We start from the raw sequence: 25,016 nt of genomic DNA on the forward strand, positions 1-25,016 counted from the left end.
ATGCCATTTGCTTACATGTTTGAAAATTGAAAGTTGTAACAATAATCATCGGATCGAGACAAGTTATTAAACTCAAGATTGCTATTGAAACTATAAAATCAACTAAACTTTTTCCTTCAAATAAAAATAATAATTGCAAAGAAACTAATAGCGAGTTAGGGTCTTCATTGCAACTAATAACTATTTAAAAATAAAAATAAACAGCTGACATAAATGATGAACCTGCTGAAAGGAAACCAAAAACCAAAGGACAGCAGACTCGAACACAAACAAGCCTTCAAAATAGATATCAACTACTTTCCAACTGTTGTGATTCAACAGCTAAACCCAACCATGACTTGCTGTTTCCGGGCTCCGATGGTGAGCCGGACGTCGAGTTACTTAGCTAGTATGGAGCCTTTGAGGTGATCCTGCAAAACCAAGCATATCAATAAATCAACTCAAATACATTGATTTGTATGAACTTTCCGGTAGAAACCGAAAATACATCTCTAGATGCTCACCTATCCTTTCTCTTCTCGAGGAATCGATGAAGGGAAGCCCTTCTAGCAATTGGTAGATCTGCAATAGACAAAAACTAATAAGAAAGTGTGTAACACAAACCATAATTCCATCTTTTATCGAAGAAGAGAAACGAGGAATACCGCCAGGAATGGGTCGCTGCTGAGCAGATTGAACGCATTCATTACTTGTCCCGTCGTTCCTGTGATTATGAACGCCGTTTGAGGTCAGAGGAACTCCGATTCCGGATTCGTTTGGACTTCCAGACATGCTAGAAGTAAACAGCATGTTTGTTTTCAGATTCAGGTTGTTTTGGGAGCTGCACTTGGTAGCCATAAGCATGATTTCTTTAGCTTTCTCGGCTGGGAAATCATTGAACACCACCACTTGTCCACCGTAAAAGATAGTCATCGGCACAGACTCCATCGCAGAACACTTGTTTGAGCTATTAACAGTAGAATCAAACCTTTTCAGAGCATCGTCCGTAGGAGCCGGCAGGGAAAAACCAGATTCTTGGGGGAACAAAGCCATGGATTTCAAACTCCTGGGACCTCCAACATTCCCACCAGACATCTGATCCACAGGGAACAAATTCATGGTCGGTCGCACAGTCTCCGGTGCCCCTGCAACATATCCATATCCATAAATAAATTGTCCATACATCCTACAGTTCTTCGGATCAATACCTTGAATACCCTTTAATGTTTCATGTTTCAAGAACCGAACAGGTAGTGGCCATTTATAAAGAAACATCCTACGATTCTGTTGGGATCTAAACAGAATTTTCTGCTTAAAAAACAAGCATACATTATTAAAATCCCTATAATTTCTAAGAAACCTTGAAAACACGCACATGGTTTAATTCTTCTAAACAAGTTGTTTTTTCAAAATTGAGTGTTTTTAGGGGGAGACCGAGAGATTGGAGGGCATGTTTTTTCGACTTTTTAAACCATTGCAAGTAGGAATATGTCAAAATATAAATCTGATTTTGTGGATCTGAATTAAACAGACACACACACAATTTTGAAACTAAATTCAATTAAACCGCCTCAAAATTTGTTCTTCAAAATTGGTAATTAATCAAAAAAAGAAAAATAAACTAAGCTTCATTTATTCAACTGTTTTTAAATCATATATGAATAGGAAAACACAACCGGAATTATAATTCAACGATTCCTCGTCAACCCAAAACTCAAAAAAGGAGAGGGAAAATCATAAGAAATTGAAGAACTTACCATTAGCTTCAACGTTGCATGTCATCCCCAAAGTTAGATCCCCAAAGCTGCCTTTCTCCTTCAAGTACTGACTCAACAAGCTACAAGTTTGAGTAAAGCTTGGCATCTTCGGCGAACTCGCCGTTTTCTGAACCATAAATTCCGGTGAACCCGACATACTTCCGGCGAAAAGGGGGAAAATCCAACTATTTTACCCCATATTTATCAGAGAATATAATTGGAAACCCAATACCAAAAACCTTTGAAAGTTCAAGATCTGTGGTTGAAACTGTGATTCTTAAGCTTAATAAGAGAATGGTTTTGAAGTCTTCGAGAAAATCGAAGGGCGGGTTTAGAAGCACGAGGAATAAATGGGGCTTCTTTAAGCTTGAATTTTGCAACTTTTCTTTCAATATTTTATTGTCTCGTTTGATTAGGATTTCAAACATGTGATTATTAATTATTATTTTTCGGCTTTTTGGTCAAGCCTCTTCTAAAACATGTTCGATATTTTAAGATAACTTCAATGCTCATCCTGAATGTACCTTTTTATCCCTCGTAAATATTTTTGAGGGTAAACTACATATTTAGTCATCAAACTATCACTTTAGTTTCGTTTCGATCATCTAACTATGGTTTTTTTCTTCAAAATTATACTTTTTTATTAAGCTAGAGTAATTACAAAGTAATATATGTACTAAATACTCTCAACCATTTAATAATGAACGTTCAATCACCCTTGTAGTTGCTGGTGCTTGAACCGATCACCTAACTATGATATTTTTTTCAAAATTATACATTTTTTTTATTAAGTTAGAGTGACTACAAAGTAATATATGTACTAAATACTCTCAACCATTTAATAATGAACGTTCAATCACCCTTGCAGTTATTGGTGCTTGAACTCATGATCTCTAAGAATAACAACGATTCCTTTAACTACTAAGATAAGCTAGTAACCCACCATTAAAAAATTAACGATAATATTACATCATCATTGAAAATTAAAAGTATCACGGTGGATGACCAAAATTGAATCAAAATATAACATTATATGTGATTTAAAAAAATAATTGAGTAATCACAACAAAATTAAAATGATAGTTGGATGACTCAATACGTAGTTTATCATATTATTTATTTAATTTATAATTAAATCGATATTCAAAACTACAAATTCAATCAGTATTTGTTATTTCAATTAGAGCTTAGTTTGAAAAAGTGAAATTGTGTCGGTCTAATTAAATCATAGTCAATTAAATTACATACTACATTATATATTTAATTAAAATTTATTTTTTATAAATATTTTATTTTTTTGAAAATCGAAAACTTTTTTTTTTGAATTCTTCGTCTTAAACTTTGGCGAATACATGAATCTGATTTACGCAATTGTAATGGCGACGCGTAGGGCGATTCTGTTAATTTAATCGTTTAATTAAGAACCTTAATTATAGTAATTAAATAAATTGTTCCCATAATATTGACTGCGGAGTGCAGAGTTAAATGTACACGGCGTTACATGTACTTTTTTATTTCACTTTTAAATATTAATTAAATATTAATTATTTAGTATTTTAATATATATATTTTTATTATAAAATCATATTTATTTAAAATGTTTTAATTATTTGACAATTAATACTCAAACATCTTTGCAAGCTACTTGTTTAAACTTATAATTTCAAAGAAAAATAAATGTATTGTTAATTATTGAAGTTGTTTGATTAGTACTAATATATATTATTTTTTAAATATATTTAAAATGTTTAAAATAAATCAACAATCAATTGATCTAATAGGACGATACATCGAATCTTTTAAATAAAAACAAAATTTTAAATCGTAATATTTATAAATAGATTAAATTAGATTTAGAGGATTGTTGTCAAAATAAACTTCTTTAAAATTTGATCTAGAACTGTCGCAACCGTCTTTCGGTTGGGCCCCGGAATTGGGCTTCGACTTGAAAATTTTGGATTGGAGTCGCCACCAATCATTTATTTTATGAAAAAATGGGTTGACTGAATACCTTATTTCTTACCTGATTTGCGTCTTACCAATGATATGTCGGATTCCGGAGTCGGTTACGGTCAAGGAAGGATTAGCACCCTCGAACCGCCCTTTCGGTACTATGTAATTTCCAGTTGTCTTTGATTAAGAAAATTATAAGTTTAAATTTAAAGATTTTAAAAAAATAAGATCCCAGTTACTTACTTCTAATTGGTGAAAATTCCCTTAAGAGTTTAACGGTATTAGACTTATATTGAAATACAAGATCGAATTAGGAGAAAAAGACATGTAAATATGAGAACAACAACAAAACAGAAAAGAGAACAATAATGTAAGTATAAATAAAACATAATAAACAAAATGATAACACGAGTGAATAAAAAAAAACAGAGAAAACAAAATAAATGATAAAAGGAAGAATAAAATAAACGATATGTATATAAATAAAATATGGTATCTTAAAATAGAAAAGGTAATAAGTATATTATGTATACATGGAAACATTATTCCAAAAAAAATAAATAGATACGTATATACACATAAATAAATATTTTAAAAAAACAAAACAAATAAACGAAAACAATAAATAAAAAAAAGAAACGTATAAATAAATAGTATATATATATATAAATGAGTAAAAAAGAAGAAGATAATAATAATAGTAATAATTATATTAATATATATATAAATAATATATATATAATAATTTGTAAACAAAAAAAAGTAATAATATAAAAATAAAGTAAAATAAGAAATATGTATATATGTAAAGTAAAAATATTAAAAATAATAATAACGATTATAATAAATAAATAAAAAGCAAAATAATAGTAACATGACTAAATTGAAAGAAAACCACGATTGAAGGTCGAATTCAAAATAAAATTGGGTTTAAAAATCGAATTTGGGGGTTATGATAACATATACTTGGAATAGGAGGGACTAAAATTGTGGTTTACCCTATAAATTAGTGACCATAATATAAGTAGATGCTTAACGTTTTAGGACCTGTGGATAATTAACCCATGACTTGATGACTTAAATGCAAAACACGCTAAAGGTATGAGGATCTTTTGCGTGATTTTACCCAAAATTAAAATAAGAAAACCCATCTCTTCCCCAATTTCAATCTGCTCGCAGCCTCACACCCATTCACTCTTCTCCTCCTTTGGCTCATCATCCCGCGACAGTTGGCTCCCCACGAACCGAAGCAGCCTTCATCACCTCAGTTGAGAACCCAAACAACGAAGCCACAACAAGGTAATTCCCAGTATTTATTTATTTATAATTTCTTAAGCCTATAACTTACGTGAACTTAAGAACAAAAATTTACATTACACCAAGGATTTAACAAATATATAAAGAAAGCAAACGAAAAAAGAAAGCTGAAATACCTTTGGGTTTGGTTGAAACAATTTCAGTTCCTTCTTGTTTTTATTGCTGATAAATGTATTTCGATTGAAAGAAATTTCTCTCTTTTTCTTGCTTCCTCCCCCTTTACATATTGATTTTACACTTATTTATAGCAAAAATAAAAGCCTATTCCATGCGGTTTTAGAGTTCTAATGAGATTAAAACTCTTTGCTTTGTCTTTGGTCTTCATGTGGTTTTCAAACACCGAGAAAAATAAAGGACGTTGCCACCGAAATCGGGACTCTCCCAGAATCGTGCGGGGTTGACTATGTTGAGGGCTTGCGACGAACTAGGGTTCTACACCTTTGGGTGGTTCGCGTCCTGAACCGGGTCGAACCACGTGTAGTCTGGTTCTGGGCGAAATTTGGTATCTTCAGCTGCCCCTCTTTGCTCATTATCGTGTAACAAAAATAGATCAAAGATTAAAAGATACAAATTTTGGCCATATCGAATATCATCTACCGTAGAGTTGAAGTCCGATGTTAAGACTAGTTTGTCAATCACAAAATGACTCCATCATTGTGAGGTTGAGTCAAAAATGGAAAACTCTGAGCACGAAATCCTTCGTTGTGAAGTTAAAAATGAGCTCAAAGCTTTTGACAAGTGGCCTCTGAGTCGTCTTCTGGCTCAAGATACTTTGTCGTGAAGGTGGAACTTGACCTGAAGACTTTGGTGTTGTGATGTTACAGATGACCCCTTCGTCGTGAAGTTGAGTCAATCCATTGGGATATGATACCCTTTGTTGTGAAGTTGTATATGTATATGGCCCATTCGTCGTGAAGTTAAGTCAATCTGTTTGTGAGGTTGGAATTGTATATGGCCCATTCGTCGTGAATTTGAGCCTAAGAATTGGATATCCTTCGTCATGAAGTTGAAATCCAAATATTGTTCTGAGTCCAATATCATTCGTTGTGAAGTTGAAATTGGCTCTGAAATTGAGAAGTTGTTTGTTGTCAACCAGCGGTCCCTTCGTCGTGAAGTTGAACTTGCGTTGTCATGAGTCCAATATCCTTCGCTGTGAAGTTGAAATTGGCTTTAAAATTGGGAGGTTGTTGTTGACAACCAGCAGTCCCTTCGCCGTGAAGTTGAACTTGCGTTGTCTGGAGTCCAATATCCTTCGCCGTGAAGTTAAAATTGGCTCTGAAATTGGGAGGTTGTTGTTGACAACCAGCGGTCCCTTCGTCGTGAATTGAACTTGCGTTGTCTGGAGTCCAATATCATTCGCTGTGATGTTGAAATTGGCTCTGAAATTGGGAAGTTGTTTATTGACAATCAACGGTCCCTTCGTCGTGAAGTTGAACTTGCGTTGTCTATAGTCCAATATCATTCGCTGTGAAGTTGAAATTGGCTCTGAAATTGGGAAATTGTTTATTGACAACCAGCGGTCTCTTCGTCGTGAAGTTGAACTTGCGTTGTCCGGAGTCCAATATCCTTCGTTGTGAAGTTGAAATTGGCTCTGAAATTGAGAAGTTGTTTGTTGACAACCAGCGGTCCCTTCGTCGTGAAGTTGAACTTGCGTTGTCTGGAGTCCAATATCCATCGATGTGAAGTTGAAATTGGCTCTGAAATTGGGAGGTTGTTGTTGACAACCAGCGGTCCCTTCGTCGTGAAGTTGAACTTGCGTTGTCTAGAGTCCAATATCCTTCGTTGTGAAGTTGAATTTGACTCTAAAATTGAGAAGTTATTTGTTGACAACCAGCGGTCCCTTCGTCGTGAAGTTGAACTTGCGTTGTCTGGAGTCCAATATCATTCGTTGTGAAGTTGAAATTGGCTCTAAAATTGGGAGGTTGTTGTTGACAACCAGCGGTCCCTTCGTCGTGAAGTTGAACTTACGTTGTCTGGAGTCCAATATCCTTCGCCGTGAAGTTAAAATTGGCTCTGAAATTGGGAAGTTGTTTGTTGACAACCAGCCGTCCCTTCGTCGTGAAGTTGAACTTGTGTTGTCTCGAGTGGCACGATATCCTCCGTCGTTGAGTTGAAATCGTGGATGGCCCATTCGTTGTGAAGTTGAGCCTTGACTTGAATATCCTTCGTCGTGAAGTTGAAATCCAAGTATTGTATGTTGCGGGTGGACACAATTCCCTTCACCATGAAGTTGAAACTGTGGAGACCCCTTTATTGTGAAGTTTGGCTTCGAGCTAGATATCCTTCGTCGTGAAGTTGAAATCCACTCTCGAGCAAATTGTGTTGTTTCGAGAAAAACTTTCAATCTGTCAAGTTGGTCGAAGTGTAGCTTCTTGCTGCTGAGTTAAGCAACCAACATGAATCTTTAAAGGTGCTTTTGAATCGAGTATCCTTCGTCTTGAGGTCGAAACTTGACTCTAAAAGCTGCAAAAAAATATGTATGTGGAAAATGATAAATATGATGCTCTAAAATGTATGCATAAGATGCATGTAACATGAATTGGTTATATTTTATCTCCTGAAAAAAGGTCTGATAATTTGCATTAGGATGTTGAATCCCCAAATGATGCCCTAATATCCAAAAATGCCCCAATATTTGATGTTGAATCTTCAAAGATGCCCCAGATGTTCCTCATTTCTTGCTTCAGCATTGATTTTGAGCATGAGTTTTGTGTCTAAGAGTCACATGTCATTTACCAAGATCCATTCTAGAGAGACTATCTTGTTTGAAAAAAAATGTTTTTTTCCTTTATTTTCAAAGTTCTAAAAATATCAAAAGTTTTGAAAATATTATCCCTTTCACGGTTTTACAATTGAGACGAATCATAAAACTAGAGTTCATTGGATATCAAAGAATTAATTACAATGTTAATCCTTCAATAAATTATAGCTATTTGACAAATGCCAAGATCAAAGCTATCTTTGGGAAATGGTTGAGTAAGGAAAGGATAAAAAAGTCTCAGGTTATTGTGTTTGGTCAAAGGTTTGGAATTTGATGCTCAAAGGTTTGATGGGGTATCTTGCATGCTCCTCTACTAGAAGTGTTCTCTGACTCCCAACCTTCGTGGTTACATTCGGATTATGCGATGTCGTATCAAGGAACTTGTGTGATCGCCTCAGTTGTATAATTTTTATATTCGAGCCACCTTTTCAGGTTTTCAACTCGAACCCTCCTTTGGTTTCAAGACGTTATTCAGGATTTACGTCTTGAACTCCCTTTTGTTATTTTTCTATACCATGCATTAATTACATTGTTTTTTGCAAACAAAGATTAATCCTGATGGGCGGGATGAAATCTGAAGATAATCTCTTCTGTTTAGAAATCCATGTATGATTAGAAGAGACTTTTAAGGCACGTAATATAGGCCAGGGCGCATGGTTATGAAAGAAAAAGATAAATAGGCCCAAACAAGTGTTACAGGGTTTTGAACCAAGGATCAATTCATTCTGATGCCTTCAATCTTGTCTTGCTCAAAATGTCTCTTTCTCTTGATGCTTTATGATCTTCGAGTGAAGTGATTCAGTGATTCGGGAATGATTGTGCTTGATCAATCTCATAGTTTGAAGCTTGATGTGTCATTTGTCTTTAGGGAATCTTTGCATGTGCTTTTTGTCCCTTTTTCTTTTTGATTTTTGTTCTTTCTTTTTTTCTTTTGTTTATCTTTTTTCTTTGTTTTTTTCTTCTTTTGCTTCTTTTCTTTTTTGTTCTTGATTGGATCTTCGCACTTGCCATTTGGTCCACCTTTGGATCGATGTCTTCACTCATGTGAGCAAATTTCTTCCACCTTGCCCCCTAGTATGGAGGGTGATCCTTGGTTAGGGTTGAATCAGAAGAAAAAAATACTATAGGCTCAAAAGGGGACACAAGGGATATATATTTTCTCCTATTGTGAAAGGATAAAGAAAGAAAGCCATTCATCATTTCATACATGTAAGTCTTCACAGAAGAGGTATCCTCAGGGGGATATATTTTCAGGATTAGTTCTATTCACATGAAAACAATGTAGTTAATGCATGATAGAATTATTTTGGATGAATTCTTCTTCATTTTTTCCCAGATTTCTCAATGTTCAAGCTCCCCGCGAGATGCCCCAAGTTGTGTCTTTAGAATAACGCTCATGTTCAGATGAACAACTCAATGCCTTGGGTTTTAATGGTATTAAAATGTCAATTTTGAGTCCAAAAAGACAGTGGTGTGATTTTATTGACTGAAAGAAAGGTATGGGTGTATCGAAAAGATAAAGGCAATGTTCAAGAATTTGGTCTTTTTGGTAATGACCATAAGTTATTTTGGGTAAAGAATCGAGGTATTTTATTTTAGGGTTTGAGACAGGATAAGAAAGGTCTAATCTTGTCATATGTCAAAAATCTATAATTCTTGAATAATTAAAAGAATCCTTAATTCATTTAATATTCGAAGAACTAAAGATTAAAATTTGTTCAATTTCTCCACCTTAGAAAGTAGCATAAATTCAATCCTTTAAAAGATTAAGCAAACATGAAAGATCAAAGACGTGTTCAAACAAAGCAATCCTCTAAGTGCAAATGGTATATGCCATGCCCCCTTCTTCGACAAGCGCCTTATAATTTTCAGATGAATGTTTGGGGCTTCTTATGTGGCAACTGCAAACAGCTTCAACATCGTAGTCCTTAGGATATGTGGACTCTTTTTTCAGATCATCCTGGCAGGCTTTGTCCTACAATCAGCTGATCAGGTTCCCACTGTATTGATTTCGGCTTTTTCTTTAATTGTTAAAATCTTGATTCAATGTGGTGTCATGTGGTTAAGACCACTTCTTCGAATCCTCCATGACTTAATTTCATGTTAGTGAAAATGCTTAAAAATGAAGATGAATATGCAAAAATGCAAGAATGCATGAAATGTTCGAGGCATTGATCCAGAAAAGTGTCTATTATTATAAATAATCTTTACTTAGACAAAAATGTTTTATCTTGTAAGAGACGTAAAAATAATCAAAGGTACATTCAGACTAAATCCTTTAGACCCCGAATAGCTTCTAGTAGGTCGATAAGTCTTATGTCTTCATCTGTCACTGGTTGTATGCCTTGTCGGACCATTCCAATTTCCCTTGCCAGGCCGTGTAGATGACGAGCTGCCTTTTGTACTTGATCCAGGATGTCTTGGATGACTGCGTCCCTGGCCTTCACCTTTTGTTGTGCTTGCTCCCAATGGAAACACCACTGTAAATATCCGTCGAAGGGCACTATCTGAAGCTTGTTTGCTTGCTTCTTGAACCCATCTACAATAGCTTCTAACTCAGCTATTGTTTTGCCATCTCTATCATGTTGTTTCTCCAGATCAGCCATCCGGATTCTCAAGCATTGGTTTTGATGCTGACTGCCTGCTAAGCGCCTTTGGGCAGTCTTCACCTGTTCCTTCCAAGCTCTCTCATTCCAGTATTTAGAAGCCACTTTCAACTTGGAGTTATCATTGACTTTATCTTGATACCCCTTTCTCAAGTCTTCGAGCTCTAAATAGAACTCTTTTTTGTTCTCTTTCTAGTTTGTCTGCTCGATCTTTATGAGAGTCGACATCTAAATTCCACTGATAGCGCTCAGCCTCAAGTTCCTTTATCCTCTTCCCCAGCTCATTGTTCACAGCTTCAAACTCTGTTTTGGCTATCTCAAGTCCAGAAGGGACATGCCTGAGATGCTCCTCCATAGTCCTGTGTCCTCACAGTTTGGCACCGGGGTGTTGTCGTTTTTTTGTAATCTTCGCCACTCTAAATAGTCTGGGGTAAGCATGTCTTTAGCAGCCACAATATCCATCCGTAACACTTTCTTCCATGAATCGACAATCTCTTTGATCCTCTTCTTATAACTGTCACTGTGATACTCAAACTCTGATTTAGCTAGTCCGCATGTTGCTGGGACAAACTGACGTGCCCCATAATGTCTAAGTGCTAACAATTGAGCATACCCAACTGAATCCCAAAGTTCAGATAAGGTCATAGTGTCAGAGTCCCCACATTGGAAAAGAACGTCACTCAGGAACAACCAGGGAGCTCTCCAAGTAATATCTCGGTCTTGATAGATGAGTGAAGACTTTCATCAACTTCTCTTTTAAAGTTCCTTCATGCCATTTCATGGTGATGAACTCTCTCAAAGGTGAATACGTAGTGCTAAATCGACTGTAGGCAACCCCATTATTCTTCCAGAAGTGGTTGTGAATCCAGACTTGAAGGAGCTGAACACATCCAATGAATCTACCTCCGCCAGCTCTTCGACAATGGTTGAGAGACTGAAAGGTCTCGGCTAAAATGGTTGGTGCTGGGTTGACCCGTTTCGGAAGTTGCTCAAACAATTCCACCACGGCTGCGTCAATGCATCCTAAAATCTTCGGAAAGATGATCAAGCCATACATACCTAGTGCAAAAAAGGTCTATAGTCTTCCATTCATCAGGGTGGTCATTCATTAGTTTCCTTATGTGGATCCACTCAATTCCCTGCCCGTTACCTTTGTTTCGGAGTCGGTCAGTCACCCACTTTTCATCAACTCCTGCAATCTTAGCCAGTTTGTACTTGAAAGACTGACTCTTGATGTAGGATCGCTCCAGTTTAATACTTTCACAGTGCAATAGTGTAGTATACTCCTCGATGGTAGGTACCATGTCCTCCTGGTTAAAAGTGAAGCAACTGTATCCCAGGTTCCTGAATCGAACCAAGGCTCTGATTAAGGGCTCATCGGTCTTAACATGAAGCAAAAGTGCAATGTCACCATATCGTTGACTGAACTTCTGTTTCCAATCATTCTTCCAACTGCTCCAGATGTCCCGAAGCTCTTGCACGTCGTTCTGCTTTAGGCTAATAGAGGCGTAGCTAACCAGTTCTAACACATAGCTTCGTTGAAGACTGTCTCCCTTTTCCTTCTGAGTCTTCTCGGACCATAGTCGTACCTCGAGGTTTTTAATCTCTTGTATTACAACACCTTTATTTATTAATTCAGATTATTTTGTGTAACAAACACCTTTTTAGGGATCAATGGCCTCTTGTTATGATGTAAATGATGAAAACAAAATAAAAGATGACAAAATAAAAAAATTAGTGAGGTAAATCAAAATAATAAAATGAAAAATCCTACCCCACACGATATCTACCCGAACATGCTTAGTATTCCTACTCGGACATGATCTCTATCCCGCATGCTAATTTCAAACAAATCCTAACCGCATATTTGTCTAGTTCGCATGCTTTGAACAGAAAGTAAAGCATGAAATAATTCTGGCATCTTAGGGTTTGAAATGAGGTTTTGGGGTAGCTCTAATTCTTTAAAGTCTCCAGGTTTAGGTGCTAAAAAACGGTACCCGAGTTCTCCTTGCTGGTGCCCCCTTGGGCTTGCCAGACACTTACTCCTAAACCCATCACATGCTTGTGTGGACTAAGTTAAACTCGAGAGGACACATTCCCTTATGTTTATGCGGAGAATAAATTCACACGAAGACATAAGGTATATGAATCCCGAAGGCTACTTGCTAGGCATATGCGGTGAATAAATTCACACGAATGCGTCGCTTTCACCCCCATTTAAAACGGGTTCGGAGCTCGGGTTTAGAGCCTTAGATGAAAAAAATACTTTAAGGCTGAAATCATTGAGAAAACGGTTAGTACAACTATTTACTCGAAAAAATATAATCAAAAGTAAGCAATAAGGATCGAAATGTTACCTTAAAATTTAAACTTACCCTTTTCATTAAAAAGACAACTGGAAATTACCTTAGCCTGACTCGCTTACCTGTCCCCAGCGGAGTCGCCAAGATGTCGCAACCGTCTTTCGGTTGGGCCCCAGAATTGGGCTTCGACTTGAAAAATGTGGATTGGAGTCGCCATCGATAATTTATTTTATGAAAAAATGGGTTGACCAGATACTTTATTTCTTACCTGATTTGCGTCTTACCAATGATATGTCAGATTTCGGAGTCGGTTACGGTCAAGGAATGATTAGCACCCTCGAACCGCCCTTTCGATACTATGTAATTTCCAGTTGTCTTTGTTTAAGAAAATTATAAGTTTAAATTTAAAGTTTTTAAAATAAATAAGATCCCAGTTACTTACTTCTGATTGGTGAAAATTCCCTTAAGAGTTTAACGGTATTAGACTTATATTGAAATACAATATCGAATTAGGAGAAAAAGACATGTAAATATGAGAGCAACAACAAAATAGAAAAGAGAACAATAATGTAAGTATAAATAAAATAGAATAAACAAAATGATAACATGAGTGAATAAAAAAAAACAGAGAAAACAAAATAAATGATAAAAGGAAGAATAAAATAAACGATATGTATATAAATAAAATATGGTATCTTAAAATAGAAAAGGTAATAAGTATATTATGTATACATGGAAACATTATTCAAAAAAAAAAAAACAAATAGATACGTATATACACATAAATAAATATTTAGAAAAACAAAACAAATAAACGAAAACAATAAATAAAAAAAGAAACGTATAAATAAATAGTATATATATATAAATGAGTAAAAAAAAGAAGATAATAATAATAGTAATAATTATATCAATATATATAAAAATAATATATATATAATAATTTGTAAACAAAATAAAAAGTAATAATATAAAAATAAAGTAAAATAAGAAATATGTATATATGTAAAGTAAAAATATTAAAAATAATAATAACGATTATAATAAATAAATAAAAAGAAAAATAATAGTAACATGACTAAATTGAAAGAAACCCACGATTGAAGGTCGAATTCAAAATAAAATTGGGTTTAAAAATCGGATTTGGGGGTTATGATAACATACACTTGGAACAGGAGGGACTAAAATGGTGGTTTACTCTATAAATTAGTGATCAAAATATAAGTAGATGCTTAACGTTTTAGGACCTATGGATAATTAACCAATGACTTGATGACTTAAATGCAAAACACGCTAAAGGTATGAGGATCTTTTGCATGATTTTGCCCAAAATTAAAATAAGAAAACCAATCTCTTCCCCAATTTCAATATGCTCGCAGCCTCACAACCATTCACTCTTCTCCTCCATTGGCTCATCATCTCGCGGCATTTGGCTCCCCATGAACCGAAGCAGCCTTCATCATCTCAGTTGAGAACCCAAACAACGAAGCCACAACAAGGTAATTCCCCGTATTTATTTATTTATTATTTCTTAAGCCTATAACTTACGTGAACTTAAGAACAAAAATTTCCATTACACCAAGGATTTAACAAATATATAAAGAAAGCGAACGAAAAAAGAAAGCTGGAATACCTTTGGGTTTGGTTGAAACAATTTCAGTTCCTTCTTGTTTTTATAGCTGATAAATGTGTTTCGATAGAAAGAAATTTATCTCTTTTTCTTGCTTCCTCCCCCCTTTACATATTGATTTTACACTTATTTATAGCAAAAATAAAAGCCTATTCCATGCGGTTTTAGAGTTCTAATGAGATTAAAACTCTTTGCTTTGTCTTTGGTCTTCATGTGGTTTTTAAACACCGAGAAAAATGGAGGACGTTGCCACCGGAATCGGGACTCTCCCAGAATCGTGCGGGGTTTACTATGTTGAGGGCTTGCGGCGAACTAGGGTACTGCACCTTTGGGTGGTTCGGGTCCTGAACCGGGTCGGGCCACGTGTAGTCTGGTTCTGGGCGAAATTTGGTATCTTCAAGAACCATAGATCAATCTACCAAATACTGATGATCATTTTTTTAAATAATACGTTAATTTTAGGTTTGAACTGTATTACGTATTGAAATATTATAAATTTTCAAATAAAATTGTTTTCTTCTAGGTGCCGTCTTTCAAGGTACTGCTTTTTTGTTCTCTTCCTTCAAACTAATTCTTATCCAATAATATTCAGACAAGTGTTATATATTGTTAGAATTTTATTAAGATAAATAGTATTTTTTATAAGGATAAATAAATGAAATACTAAGTTAAAATATTGTCATTATTTTTTTTATTTTTAAAAGAAATTATGTCATCAACCAATCAATTAAATGCTATTTTATTTAAATTTAGCTCGTTTTTTAGAAAAATATAAATCCATTAAATATTAATGTATCTGAATAAGTCAATCGACGTGAAGAGAAAAAAGATCGGGCTGAGAGCGGGTGAACCGTGAACAAATCACCGCAGGTGAGCTAACAATCTCAAAGGTACACGTGGCTATAACAACAATGAATGTGAGAGGCATCTTTTTTCTCGCGCTGGTGACTTTAAAATTGCCGGCTTTCTTTTAATTATTCATTTTTAAATTTCATCCAAATGGGTGGCCCCTTCCCACGTTTATACACTGATTAATAAATTATGTAAAATAATATAATTTTATTCGAGAAATAAGTAAATACTATGGTCGGAAAAACCGGAAAAGAGTTACTGGAGAGACTAAACTCGACCCCCTAATGCAATGTGAAAATAAAATAATTTTCTTTAAACAAATAATTTACTCTTTAAATTTATTGTTTATAATGATTTTTATTTTAATAATATGATTTTTTACAATTATATTACGTCAAATATTTCCAGAATATCATGTAATTAAAATGATTTGAAATTTAAATTTTATATATTAATTGTAAATAAAAAATAAAAACTAAATTAGAATTTAACCCAAAAGAACGGCAGAATATTGGACAGACGATTGGCGGGAGAGTCGGCTCTGGCTTTTCTGACAATTAACGGAGCAGCCATCTGTTTTTCAGCACGATACTGTTGACTTTATTTTGGGAAAGTCTTAAGTGGGTCAGCTTAATATACAACTAGGGAAAGTCTAAAGTGGATCAGCTTAATATATAATTAAGTAAACATGTTATCAAAAATTTTATTATTTTTTAATATTTTTGGTAAAAATTATCTAAAATATTATTATTTCTATCGGAAATGTTATTATTAGACATTTTATCAGGTTTGGTAATATATCCGATAGAAAAAATGATATTTAAGTAACGTTTTACCGATATATTACCAAATACGGTAAATAGCCTAATAATAACATTTCTCGTAAAAATAATAATGTTTTAGATAATTTTTTTACCAAAAATATTAAAAAATAATAACATTTTCAATAGCACATTTCCTTAACCGTATATTAAGGCTATCTTACTGTAGAACTTTCCCTTTGTTTGGGTGTGAGTGAGGAACGGAGATGAAGCTAAAAATTTTAGGATAATCTACGTGTTTAGTACTAAAAATTATTATTACTATTCTGTATTAATTCTCAAATTTTTTTAAAAAATCATATTTAACGTTTATTTTAAATTTTGTTTTGATATTGTGTTGTTAAAAATTAAACAGAATTATTAATGTGACATTTTTTCATTTTTTTTTCAGTTATGATGTGGATTTATCTTATGGTGTCACATTAGTAGTTGTGTTAAAATTTTAACAACGAAGTATCAAAATAAAACATAAACTAAAAGTTAAATATGATTAAAAAAATAAAATTTAAGGATCAAAATGGAATAAAAGTAATAGCTTAAATACTAAATATGTAATTTATCCTAAAATTTACAACGATATTCAGAGTTAATTTAGAATTTATACAATATAATTTTATAAATTATTTGTTAAGCTACAAATTAAAAAAGCTTAATTGAAAAAATAATTTTTTAAATTATATATTTTTTCTATTTTATGTAAATTTTTGTATGTGTTTAACATATTTAATGTTATCATTTTAAGTATCTCGCTTGTTACGATCGTTTAAAAAAATCATCAACCACTAAAAATGTGGCACAAGTCATGTTTATAAATTTTTAAAAAAATTATTTAAGTAAAAAGTTTAAAATATTATTAAAAAAAACTCGAACTCCTAAAATTTTTAATTTCAAACTCTTTTGTTGTGGTCAGCCATCTTCAGCCGCTGTCGAGCGACCTCTAACCCATCGTCAACCACTCAATGACCCACAATTACCTTTGCTATCATCCTTAATCTATAAATCCCTAAAATTTTCAATACCCAAATTCTCCTTAAAACCCTAATCCAAATCACAAATAATTGCTTAATGTTTGACGTCGTCATATTTTATCGAAAGTATTCGTAGAAATCGATGATGACGATGATTGTTTTTCCCCTCTATTTGACGACGACAGTGACAACCGACTGATTTGGATTTAAAGATTTTATAGATTTGATGTTATTTTTTTAGATTTTTAGTGTTTTTTTGTAAAATTTAATAATTTTAAAAATGTTAAATATTAGATACACGCCTTAACTTAATGGTATGACAACCAACTGGCTTGCATGTTTTGAGTGGTTGACAATTTATTTTAACATCCTTAAACTTAATGGTCGAAACACTTAAAATTATAATGTTGAAAATATTAGATACATACCTTAATAAAAAAAAACAATAAACATTTAAAATAATTTATTAAAAAAATATAATTTCAACATTTATTTTTTGATTAAGTCATAAAAAAAATTACTAACATGGCTCTGGGTCGGCCTTATCCACCATTAATTATATAGAAAAAGAAGAAATTTGCTTGTGAGCAACTTGGTCTGTCAATTTAAAAAAACGTGTAACCCTCGTTTACAAACAATTATTATGAGAGGAGTGCTAATCAATATCATTATACATTAATTAATAGAATTTTTAATTCTGTAAAAAATAATAAATTGAATACAATGAGTCAATGACCTAATGTTCTTATTGCAAAACACCAATCAAATAATGCACCAACACCTGGAAACTACCTCGTTATTGCAGAAACATTAAAAAGAAGAAGCATTATTAGATTAAATATTAAAAAATCATCGACTCTTGAGTTCTCTCTAGAGGTTGCTTTGTTCACTGTATGAGTTGGGCCATTTGAGGTTGGAATTCATCACCCTTTAAAAATATCAGAATACGAAACCTAATCACACTACTCATAATCCTCCCCACCCAATATGAGTTAAATCTTAATATAATCATCATATTTTGTATAATAACTACATTTTAATTTTAAATAATATCATTTAATTTTAAAATATAACATAAGACAATTATGTCATACAAGAAGGTTTATCTTTTATTAGTTATACTAATATTATTTTTCCTATTTGAAACATTTAAGAAAGAATAAGTAATATCATTGGAGACGGGACGAATACAGAATTTTATGTTTAGGGGTTGAACTTCTAAAGTTTCATTCTCCTTTCACGTACTTTTTTTTAATAAAAAAAACAAAATATAGGATTAAACGTCTCTCAACTTACCTTATTATCTAAAGGTTCCTCAATCCACAAATATTCCGACTTAATATTTTCATTGCTTTCGATTGACTTGTAAAGTACATATTTTATTCTTCTTCTAAATTCAGAATGAACAAAGGATAACCTACCATGAGCTTATAGAAAATGAATCAACAGAGAAATTTAAATCACAAGCATTATCAATTCAATCAAGGATAATATGAAATTTAATATCAACAAGTTAAAATCCTTTAATTTCGAAAGGAAAATAGAACGAACTTGGAGTTTGGTCGGTAAATTTCTGTTCTCGTGCACAATAAGATTAACGTTCATAGCTCTTAATGCATTAAAGAATCTGCGACTGAATGCATCATTCGCCACATCACTTGAATGGTAATCAAATACGAAAAATTATATTCGTCTAACTTAAACTATATTCCCAGTATGCCATGCATTGCTATACATTATGAATTTCTTACTCGATTTGGGTTAATTCGGGATTGAAACACTAGCTGGAACGTTCTTATGATGATCAACCACCACTCAATGACTTTGAAAATATTGAATAATTTACTTTATCGAGGAATTGAGTCAATAGAATGATAATTGTAACAAGTCCCTTAACAACTATAAAGGAACATTTCTCGGAGATTTCTATTTAGAATAACTCAAGCATTTTTGGATTGAATCAAATCCTGATAGGATATGTTCCAGGAATAAGACTACAAAAAATTAGAGTTCGTATTAACTGAACTTGGGTGTATACTTATTTTTCTCCACATAATTCAATTACCAAATAATTAATTAATCAATTTATAAACATAATCTCAATATGTATGTGACAAGTTCATACAATTCAACATACTTTGGATCATATCATCAATATGTATATTCAGAAATATAATTGCAAGATTCTAGATTTTTAAACACTGTCCAAATGTAGGGGGTAAAAGGATTTTGAGGCAAACAAATGAAAATGAAGTTGGTCCTTTTTCAATCTACCACTAACCCTTTTTCCAATTCCTATTCTTAGAACCTCGCCACCTTCATGATTCGATTCAACATCTCCAAGGGTTCCCCGTACTCCTATCCAACAATGGCTACACCATCCAAAATCAACCAAATACATGGCGAGACACAATCCCACCAAATACTCACATTTCTCACCGAGCACCGGCTCGGTTCTTCCCGGAGCTTTTTACCATTTCCGGTCAGTAATGGCCGTTGTTCGCTTCCTTCTTTTGCTGTCGCTCCTTGCTTTTCTCCCCACCCTTTGTTTCTCTCAATCTGATGAAGAAGCTCTCCTCAAGCTCAAGAAATCATTCACGCATGGCGATCTGGATGATTGGGTTCCGGGTTCGGATCCTTGTAAGAAGAAATGGTTTGGTGTTCAGTGTTCTGGTGATTCCGTTGTTGGCTTCCATTTGACAGGCTTACAGCTTTCGGGTTCAATCGACGTTCAAGCTTTGTTTCAAATCCGTGGGTTGAAAGCCATCAGCTTTATAAACAACTCTTTCATCGGTTCAATCCCAGAATTCAATGAACTCACTGCTTTGAGGGCTTTGTATTTGTCTCACAATCAATTCAGCGGTGAAATTCCCAATGGTTATTTCTATCCAATGCAAAATTTGAAGAAAGTTTGGTTAAATAACAACGAATTCACTGGCAAAATCCCCGACTCGTTAATGCAGCTCCCCAATCTCGTAGAACTCCATTTACAGTCGAATCAATTTTCTGGAGAAATCCCACGGTTGAAATATCCGGAGGTGCTTAATTCCCTTGATCTATCGAGAAACGAACTCCAAGGTGAAATTCCCTCGAGTTTCGACAAGTTCGACGTCCATTCATTCCAAGGGAACGACGGTCTTTGTGGGAGAAAATTGGACAAAGAATGCAACGAAGCTCACCAAGCGGTAAAAAGCAAAGGATCCGATTCCAATATTGTCATCGGAATCATGGCTGTTGTAGTGCTTTTGTTGTTATTCGCCGTCTTTAGGTCAAAGCAGCGGAAGGTGGACGATGATCTCAATATCTCAAACAAAGAACCGTTAAAAGATGAGGTTTTGTCAGTCGAAGTGCCGGAAGTTGAATCGACCACCACAAAGCGGAAGCCGTCGGAGTCGAACCGTCGGAGTAATTCCTCAAAGAAAGGGTCTACGCTTGACTTGTTTATGGTGAACGACGAGAAGGATGCATTCGGGATGAAGGATTTGATGAAGGCGGATGCGGAGGTGCTGGGGAATGGATCGATGGGATCGGCGTATAAGGCGGTGCTAGGGAATGAATTGACAGTGGTGGTGAAAAAGATGAAGAAGTTGAATCGACTCGAAAAAGAAGCGTTCGGCGTTGAAATGAAGCGGATCGGAAAAATAAGGCACCCCAACATATTGACGCCATTGGCATACCATTTTAAGAAAGAGGAGAAGCTTGTCGTCTCTGAGTATATGCCCAAGGGAAGCCTGTTATACGTCTTGCATGGTATTACTATCCATCTTTGCTTATTTTATATGAAATGGGATAATTGCATCTGATATCCACAAATTAAATGCCAAATTCTGAACTGGTTTCTAATTGCATTATCAAATTCAAGTATTGTTTCAATTTAGTCACCAACTTTGGCGCTAAGTAATAGCTGTTTTAGAATATTTCTTAGCTTATTGATAACTAACCTCCTACATGCGTAATTACTCAAATCCAGATCTTGTAGAGAAAACAACATTTCATGGATTCCATCACTAGATCATATATGTTCGGTTTGATTTTAGTATTATTTTCTAACATAATAAAGCACGGTTTGATTCAGGTGATCGAGGAATCAGCCACGCTAATCTAAACTGGGCAACACGTTTGAAAGTCATCAAAGGAATCGCAGAGGGCTTGGCTTTCATCCATACAGAGTTCGCAACGTACGAAGTTCCTCATGGAAACCTAAAATCCAGCAATGTTCTCTTAAACGACAATTACGAGCCATTGTTGAGCGATTTCGCGTTTCAACCATTAACAAACCTAGACTCCCTTCCCCAAGGGTTGTTTGCTTACAAATCCCCAGAATACCTTCAAACCCACACAATCTCTCCCAAATCCGATGTTTTTTGTCTGGGAATTCTCATTCTCGAAATCATCACAGGTAAGTTCCCATCTCAATATCTAACGAATGGCAACGGAGAGGTCGACATCATTGAATGGGTTCAAACATCCATATCAGACAATAAGGTGTCAGATTTGATTGATCCTGAGATATCAAGTGGATCAGGTTCAATTGATCAGATGGTTCAACTCCTCCGAATCGGAGCCGGTTGTACCCAAAGTAATCCCGATCAAAGGTTGGAACTGAAGGAAGCCATTGATAAGATACATGAGGTACATGTTTAATATATTTTACACAAATAAAATCATCACTAAGGAGTCATTGAGATCGGAAAGAGATGACCTCTCAAAATTTTTAATATAATTCTATTTTAGATTTTTTAGTTTAATATCTATTTTTCATTTATGCAAATATTTAATACTTTTTTCTTTTACTGTACAATAATTTAACTTTAAAAAAAAATTTAATCATAGTTCCGCATTTATCAATTGTAGCATGCGAATGCTTTTCATGAAATAAAAGAAATTTGTTTTTTCCCTTAATTATTTAATGGTTTTGTTTAAGGTTAAATAGGACAAGTAATCAGGAATATGTGAAAAGTTTCCATCAGAAAATAATTTATTAGGACATTCGACCCAAAGTAGATTCATTGTAATATTGTTGTTACGTTTGAATGAATGTAGGAAAATGTTTTTTAATAATATATGATGATTATAAGATATTATTTATTCAGAATATTTATTGATCATTGATAACACGCGTACTCTCACAAACACAATTATTAGAACCCAAGACTCATGACATATCTTCTCTTCTGTTCTTTCTTTTTTAGTATTACAAATTTTCATGGGTTATGACTCAAGTATTCTTATACGATAATTAGTAAAATTATTAAGATTTATTTTTAAAGTTAAAGTTAAAGTTAAATTTGAATTTAAAATATCTTATTATCGAATAATAATTCAAGTTAGATGTAAATTTATAAAAATAAAATTATTAAATAAATCAAGTTAGATCGATATTATTTGTATTATACATATTCGTTTATACATCTTACTATTTAAGTGGAAGAAACAAAAATCATCATAAAAAGCAAAAGTTAAAGAGGTTAACTTTATCCTTGTAATTGTTTCGAATGGGTAATATTACTTCTCTTTTGCAATTGCATCAATTTAATCTTTTAAACATCAATGTTATCTCTCCTTTTTAATTATATTAATTTAGCTCTCAAATTTTATGAACTATATCATTATTTTCTTTTAACCAACAAAAATCATCATTAATCGTTATGATATTGACGTAACAATTAATTACGATGATAACTGTGATGAAAAAATAACCCATGATGTTAACATCATAATTCACATATGAATGATGTTTTATTTTTTTGTTATGATGCACATTGAATGTTTTCGGTATCAATCATGTTTTTTGATTAAATTGATGTCTTTGTTGTTAAATATGTGTAAACATGATGTTAAATGATAACACCACTCTCGTAAGCTTTAGTAATCGAGTAAGACCTTAAATTGAATGTTTAGTGAGGTATCAAAAGTGTTTTTTGAGTTTGAAATGGCCTTTTCTAATTTTTTATATCGATATTATTCTTATGATATTAATATCGTAATGAATTAGAGTATAAGTCTTGACAAAATGTTTAAAGAGTATCGATACTCATTCATGAAGTATCGATATTTCCTCTTTAGTATCAATACTAGACTTTGGATATCAATTCTAAGACAAAATATTATATTCTAATATATGAATTTAGAATCGATACTCAACTACTTTATATCAATATCGAATGCTAAACTAGCATAGTTTGACTCCTAATTTGATTTAAGGGAAATGTCAATAATTCATAATGAAGGAATGGGCCTAACATGATGCCTAAATATAATAATTGGCTAAAATACCTTTGAAAGATATAAATTTACAAAAATATCATTTTCTGAGTAAAATTATGAAAAACGTCGAACAATAATGACAAGTCAAATGAAAGTTGTTGTAATTTAATAGAGTTTGGATGATGAGGAAGTTTCAAATGTATTTGAGACTTCGATAAAACGATGGTGAAGCTCATAGGCATAGTGAATGTGGTGTTTAATGACAACGACAATCAAAAGAACATAAGACGATGATAAGACACGTAGAAGGAGGTTAATGGTTGCCAATAGTTTGAGGAACTTTAGGGTTTTATTGAGGAAGAAGATGATTCTAATGTGCTACTTTAATATTTCTTAACAATAGTTAACAAACAACGATCGCAATGAAAGCGAATTAAAAGACTAGTGAAAGTATTGTGAGTTTTAAAAGTTTAGTGATTAAAATGTAAACATTCTAAAATTTTTATGATTATTTTTATAATTTACCCTTAAAATAATTTAAAAGGGTGAATTGCATGTTTAGTACCTAAACTACTAATTTTATTCCATTTTGATAACCCAAACTTTATTAGATTATTATTATTATTATTATTACTTCTAATTTCTGGTTCATCTACGTGGAATTAGATTATTATTATTATTATTTTTGATTAAACTACAGATGATTACAAAGTAATATATGTTCTAAGTACTCTCAATCATTTGATAATGAATGTTTAATCACCGTTGAGATCACTGATGCTTGAATCCATGACTTCTAGGAACAATAATGATTCATTTAACAATTGAAGTAAATTGGTTTGTGCACGTTAAATTAGATTAGATCTTAAAAGAAAAGTAATAGTATAAATATATAAATTTAGGGTAAATTAAAAATTTCATCACTAAACTTTAGTCTCTTCATATTTCTATCACTGAACTTTAAAAATTTTGAATTTAATCATTAAACTTTAGAATTGCGCCTATTTTGGTCACTTTGGATTTAAATAGTTAACGACGTTATGACATGACACACGAAATCAAAACGACGTTGTTTTGAAAAAAATAATTTTACATCAAAATGAAATAGTTTTGAGTCCCTTATAAACTCATATTTTCTCTTTTTTCCTTTCATTTCCTTCTTTTATTCTTTTCTTCCCCTCTCATTTTCTCTCTATCTTCTCAAAATTCGGCTACCACTCATCATGACCGGTTGTCTCACCGGCCACCGTCGACGACAACCGATAAGACTCAAAATTTTCCACCAAACTCATTTCTTCCTTCTAAATGTGAACCCAATATCCGTTTAACCGAAAAACCTCTCAAACTTCATAGATCTAGCATTGAACACTTGGGGTTCTAGTTTTTTCGAAATCTGTTATTCACTGTTAGATCGCATCGATTCTAAAGTATGTGCTTTCTCATCGTCTCCTACCCCTCTCGCCATTGGAATCGCCCAACAAAACACCAAAGTTTCACGAACCCAAAATAATCGACCCTCAAATCATAAGCCCTCATTGTTCCACCATTAATTTTACCAAATCATCACTTTTTGGTCATCATCACCATCGACTATAAGAGGTACCACCAAGATTCGACCAAAAAGGTATTGATTTTATTGTCAAACCAGTTTTGGAAATCATAAAAGTCTTTGTATTGTTTTCATTTAATTTACCTATTTTTTTTTTTCAATTTTTGTATTAAAATTAATTGCAAGATTCTTTCTCTCTTTTACCCCCTTCTAATGTGATTTAATTTTTTATATCATATATATAATTTTTTAATTGAATATTATGTTAAATAAAAACAAAAGTCTTAAAAATGCTAATGAAGTTGAAAATCTT

General features: G+C 33.3%; 2 protein-coding genes across 2 annotated transcripts; one reads left to right on the plus strand and one right to left on the minus strand.

Moving 5' to 3' along the window:
- Positions 1 to 294: 294 nt before the first annotated feature.
- On the minus strand, positions 295 to 8,904 carry LOC120149629 (protein TIFY 10B-like). The gene is made up of 5 exons (XM_039162363.1): positions 8,867 to 8,904; positions 1,737 to 1,894; positions 645 to 1,124; positions 504 to 561; positions 295 to 410 (listed from the first exon to the last, which is right to left on the minus strand). The coding sequence occupies exons 2-5, from the start codon at positions 1,891 to 1,893 to the stop codon at positions 386 to 388; spliced, it is 720 nt and encodes a 239-aa protein (XP_039018294.1). The 5' UTR covers position 1,894; positions 8,867 to 8,904; the 3' UTR covers positions 295 to 385.
- Positions 8,905 to 19,436: 10,532 nt separating this feature from the next.
- LOC120149736 (pollen receptor-like kinase 3) lies at positions 19,437 to 21,591 on the plus strand. The gene is made up of 2 exons (XM_039162451.1): positions 19,437 to 20,697; positions 21,023 to 21,591. The coding sequence occupies exons 1-2, from the start codon at positions 19,437 to 19,439 to the stop codon at positions 21,589 to 21,591; spliced, it is 1,830 nt and encodes a 609-aa protein (XP_039018382.1).
- The last annotated feature ends 3,425 nt before the right edge of the window (positions 21,592 to 25,016 follow it).

Source organism: Hibiscus syriacus, unplaced genomic scaffold (genome assembly GCF_006381635.1).
Source record: "Hibiscus syriacus cultivar Baekdansim isolate YM2019G1 unplaced genomic scaffold, ASM638163v2 tig00111008_pilon, whole genome shotgun sequence".
Classification (NCBI taxonomy): domain Eukaryota; kingdom Viridiplantae; phylum Streptophyta; class Magnoliopsida; order Malvales; family Malvaceae; genus Hibiscus; species Hibiscus syriacus.

Excerpts from the sequence above, each read along its gene's own strand:
- LOC120149629 (XM_039162363.1), bottom strand. The coding sequence starts at position 1,893 with ATGTCGGGTTCACCGGAATTTATGGTTCAGAAAACGGCGAGTTCGCCG. Across the intron at positions 1,125-1,736 it reads ATGCAACGTTGAAGCTAATG|GGGCACCGGAGACTGTGCGA; the intron begins GTAAGTTCTTCA and ends GATATGTTGCAG. Across the intron at positions 411-503 it reads CTCGAGAAGAGAAAGGATAG|GATCACCTCAAAGGCTCCAT; the intron begins GTGAGCATCTAG and ends TTGGTTTTGCAG.
- LOC120149736 (XM_039162451.1), top strand. The coding sequence starts at position 19,437 with ATGGCCGTTGTTCGCTTCCTTCTTTTGCTGTCGCTCCTTGCTTTTCTC. Across the intron at positions 20,698-21,022 it reads CCTGTTATACGTCTTGCATG|GTGATCGAGGAATCAGCCAC; the intron begins GTATTACTATCC and ends GGTTTGATTCAG.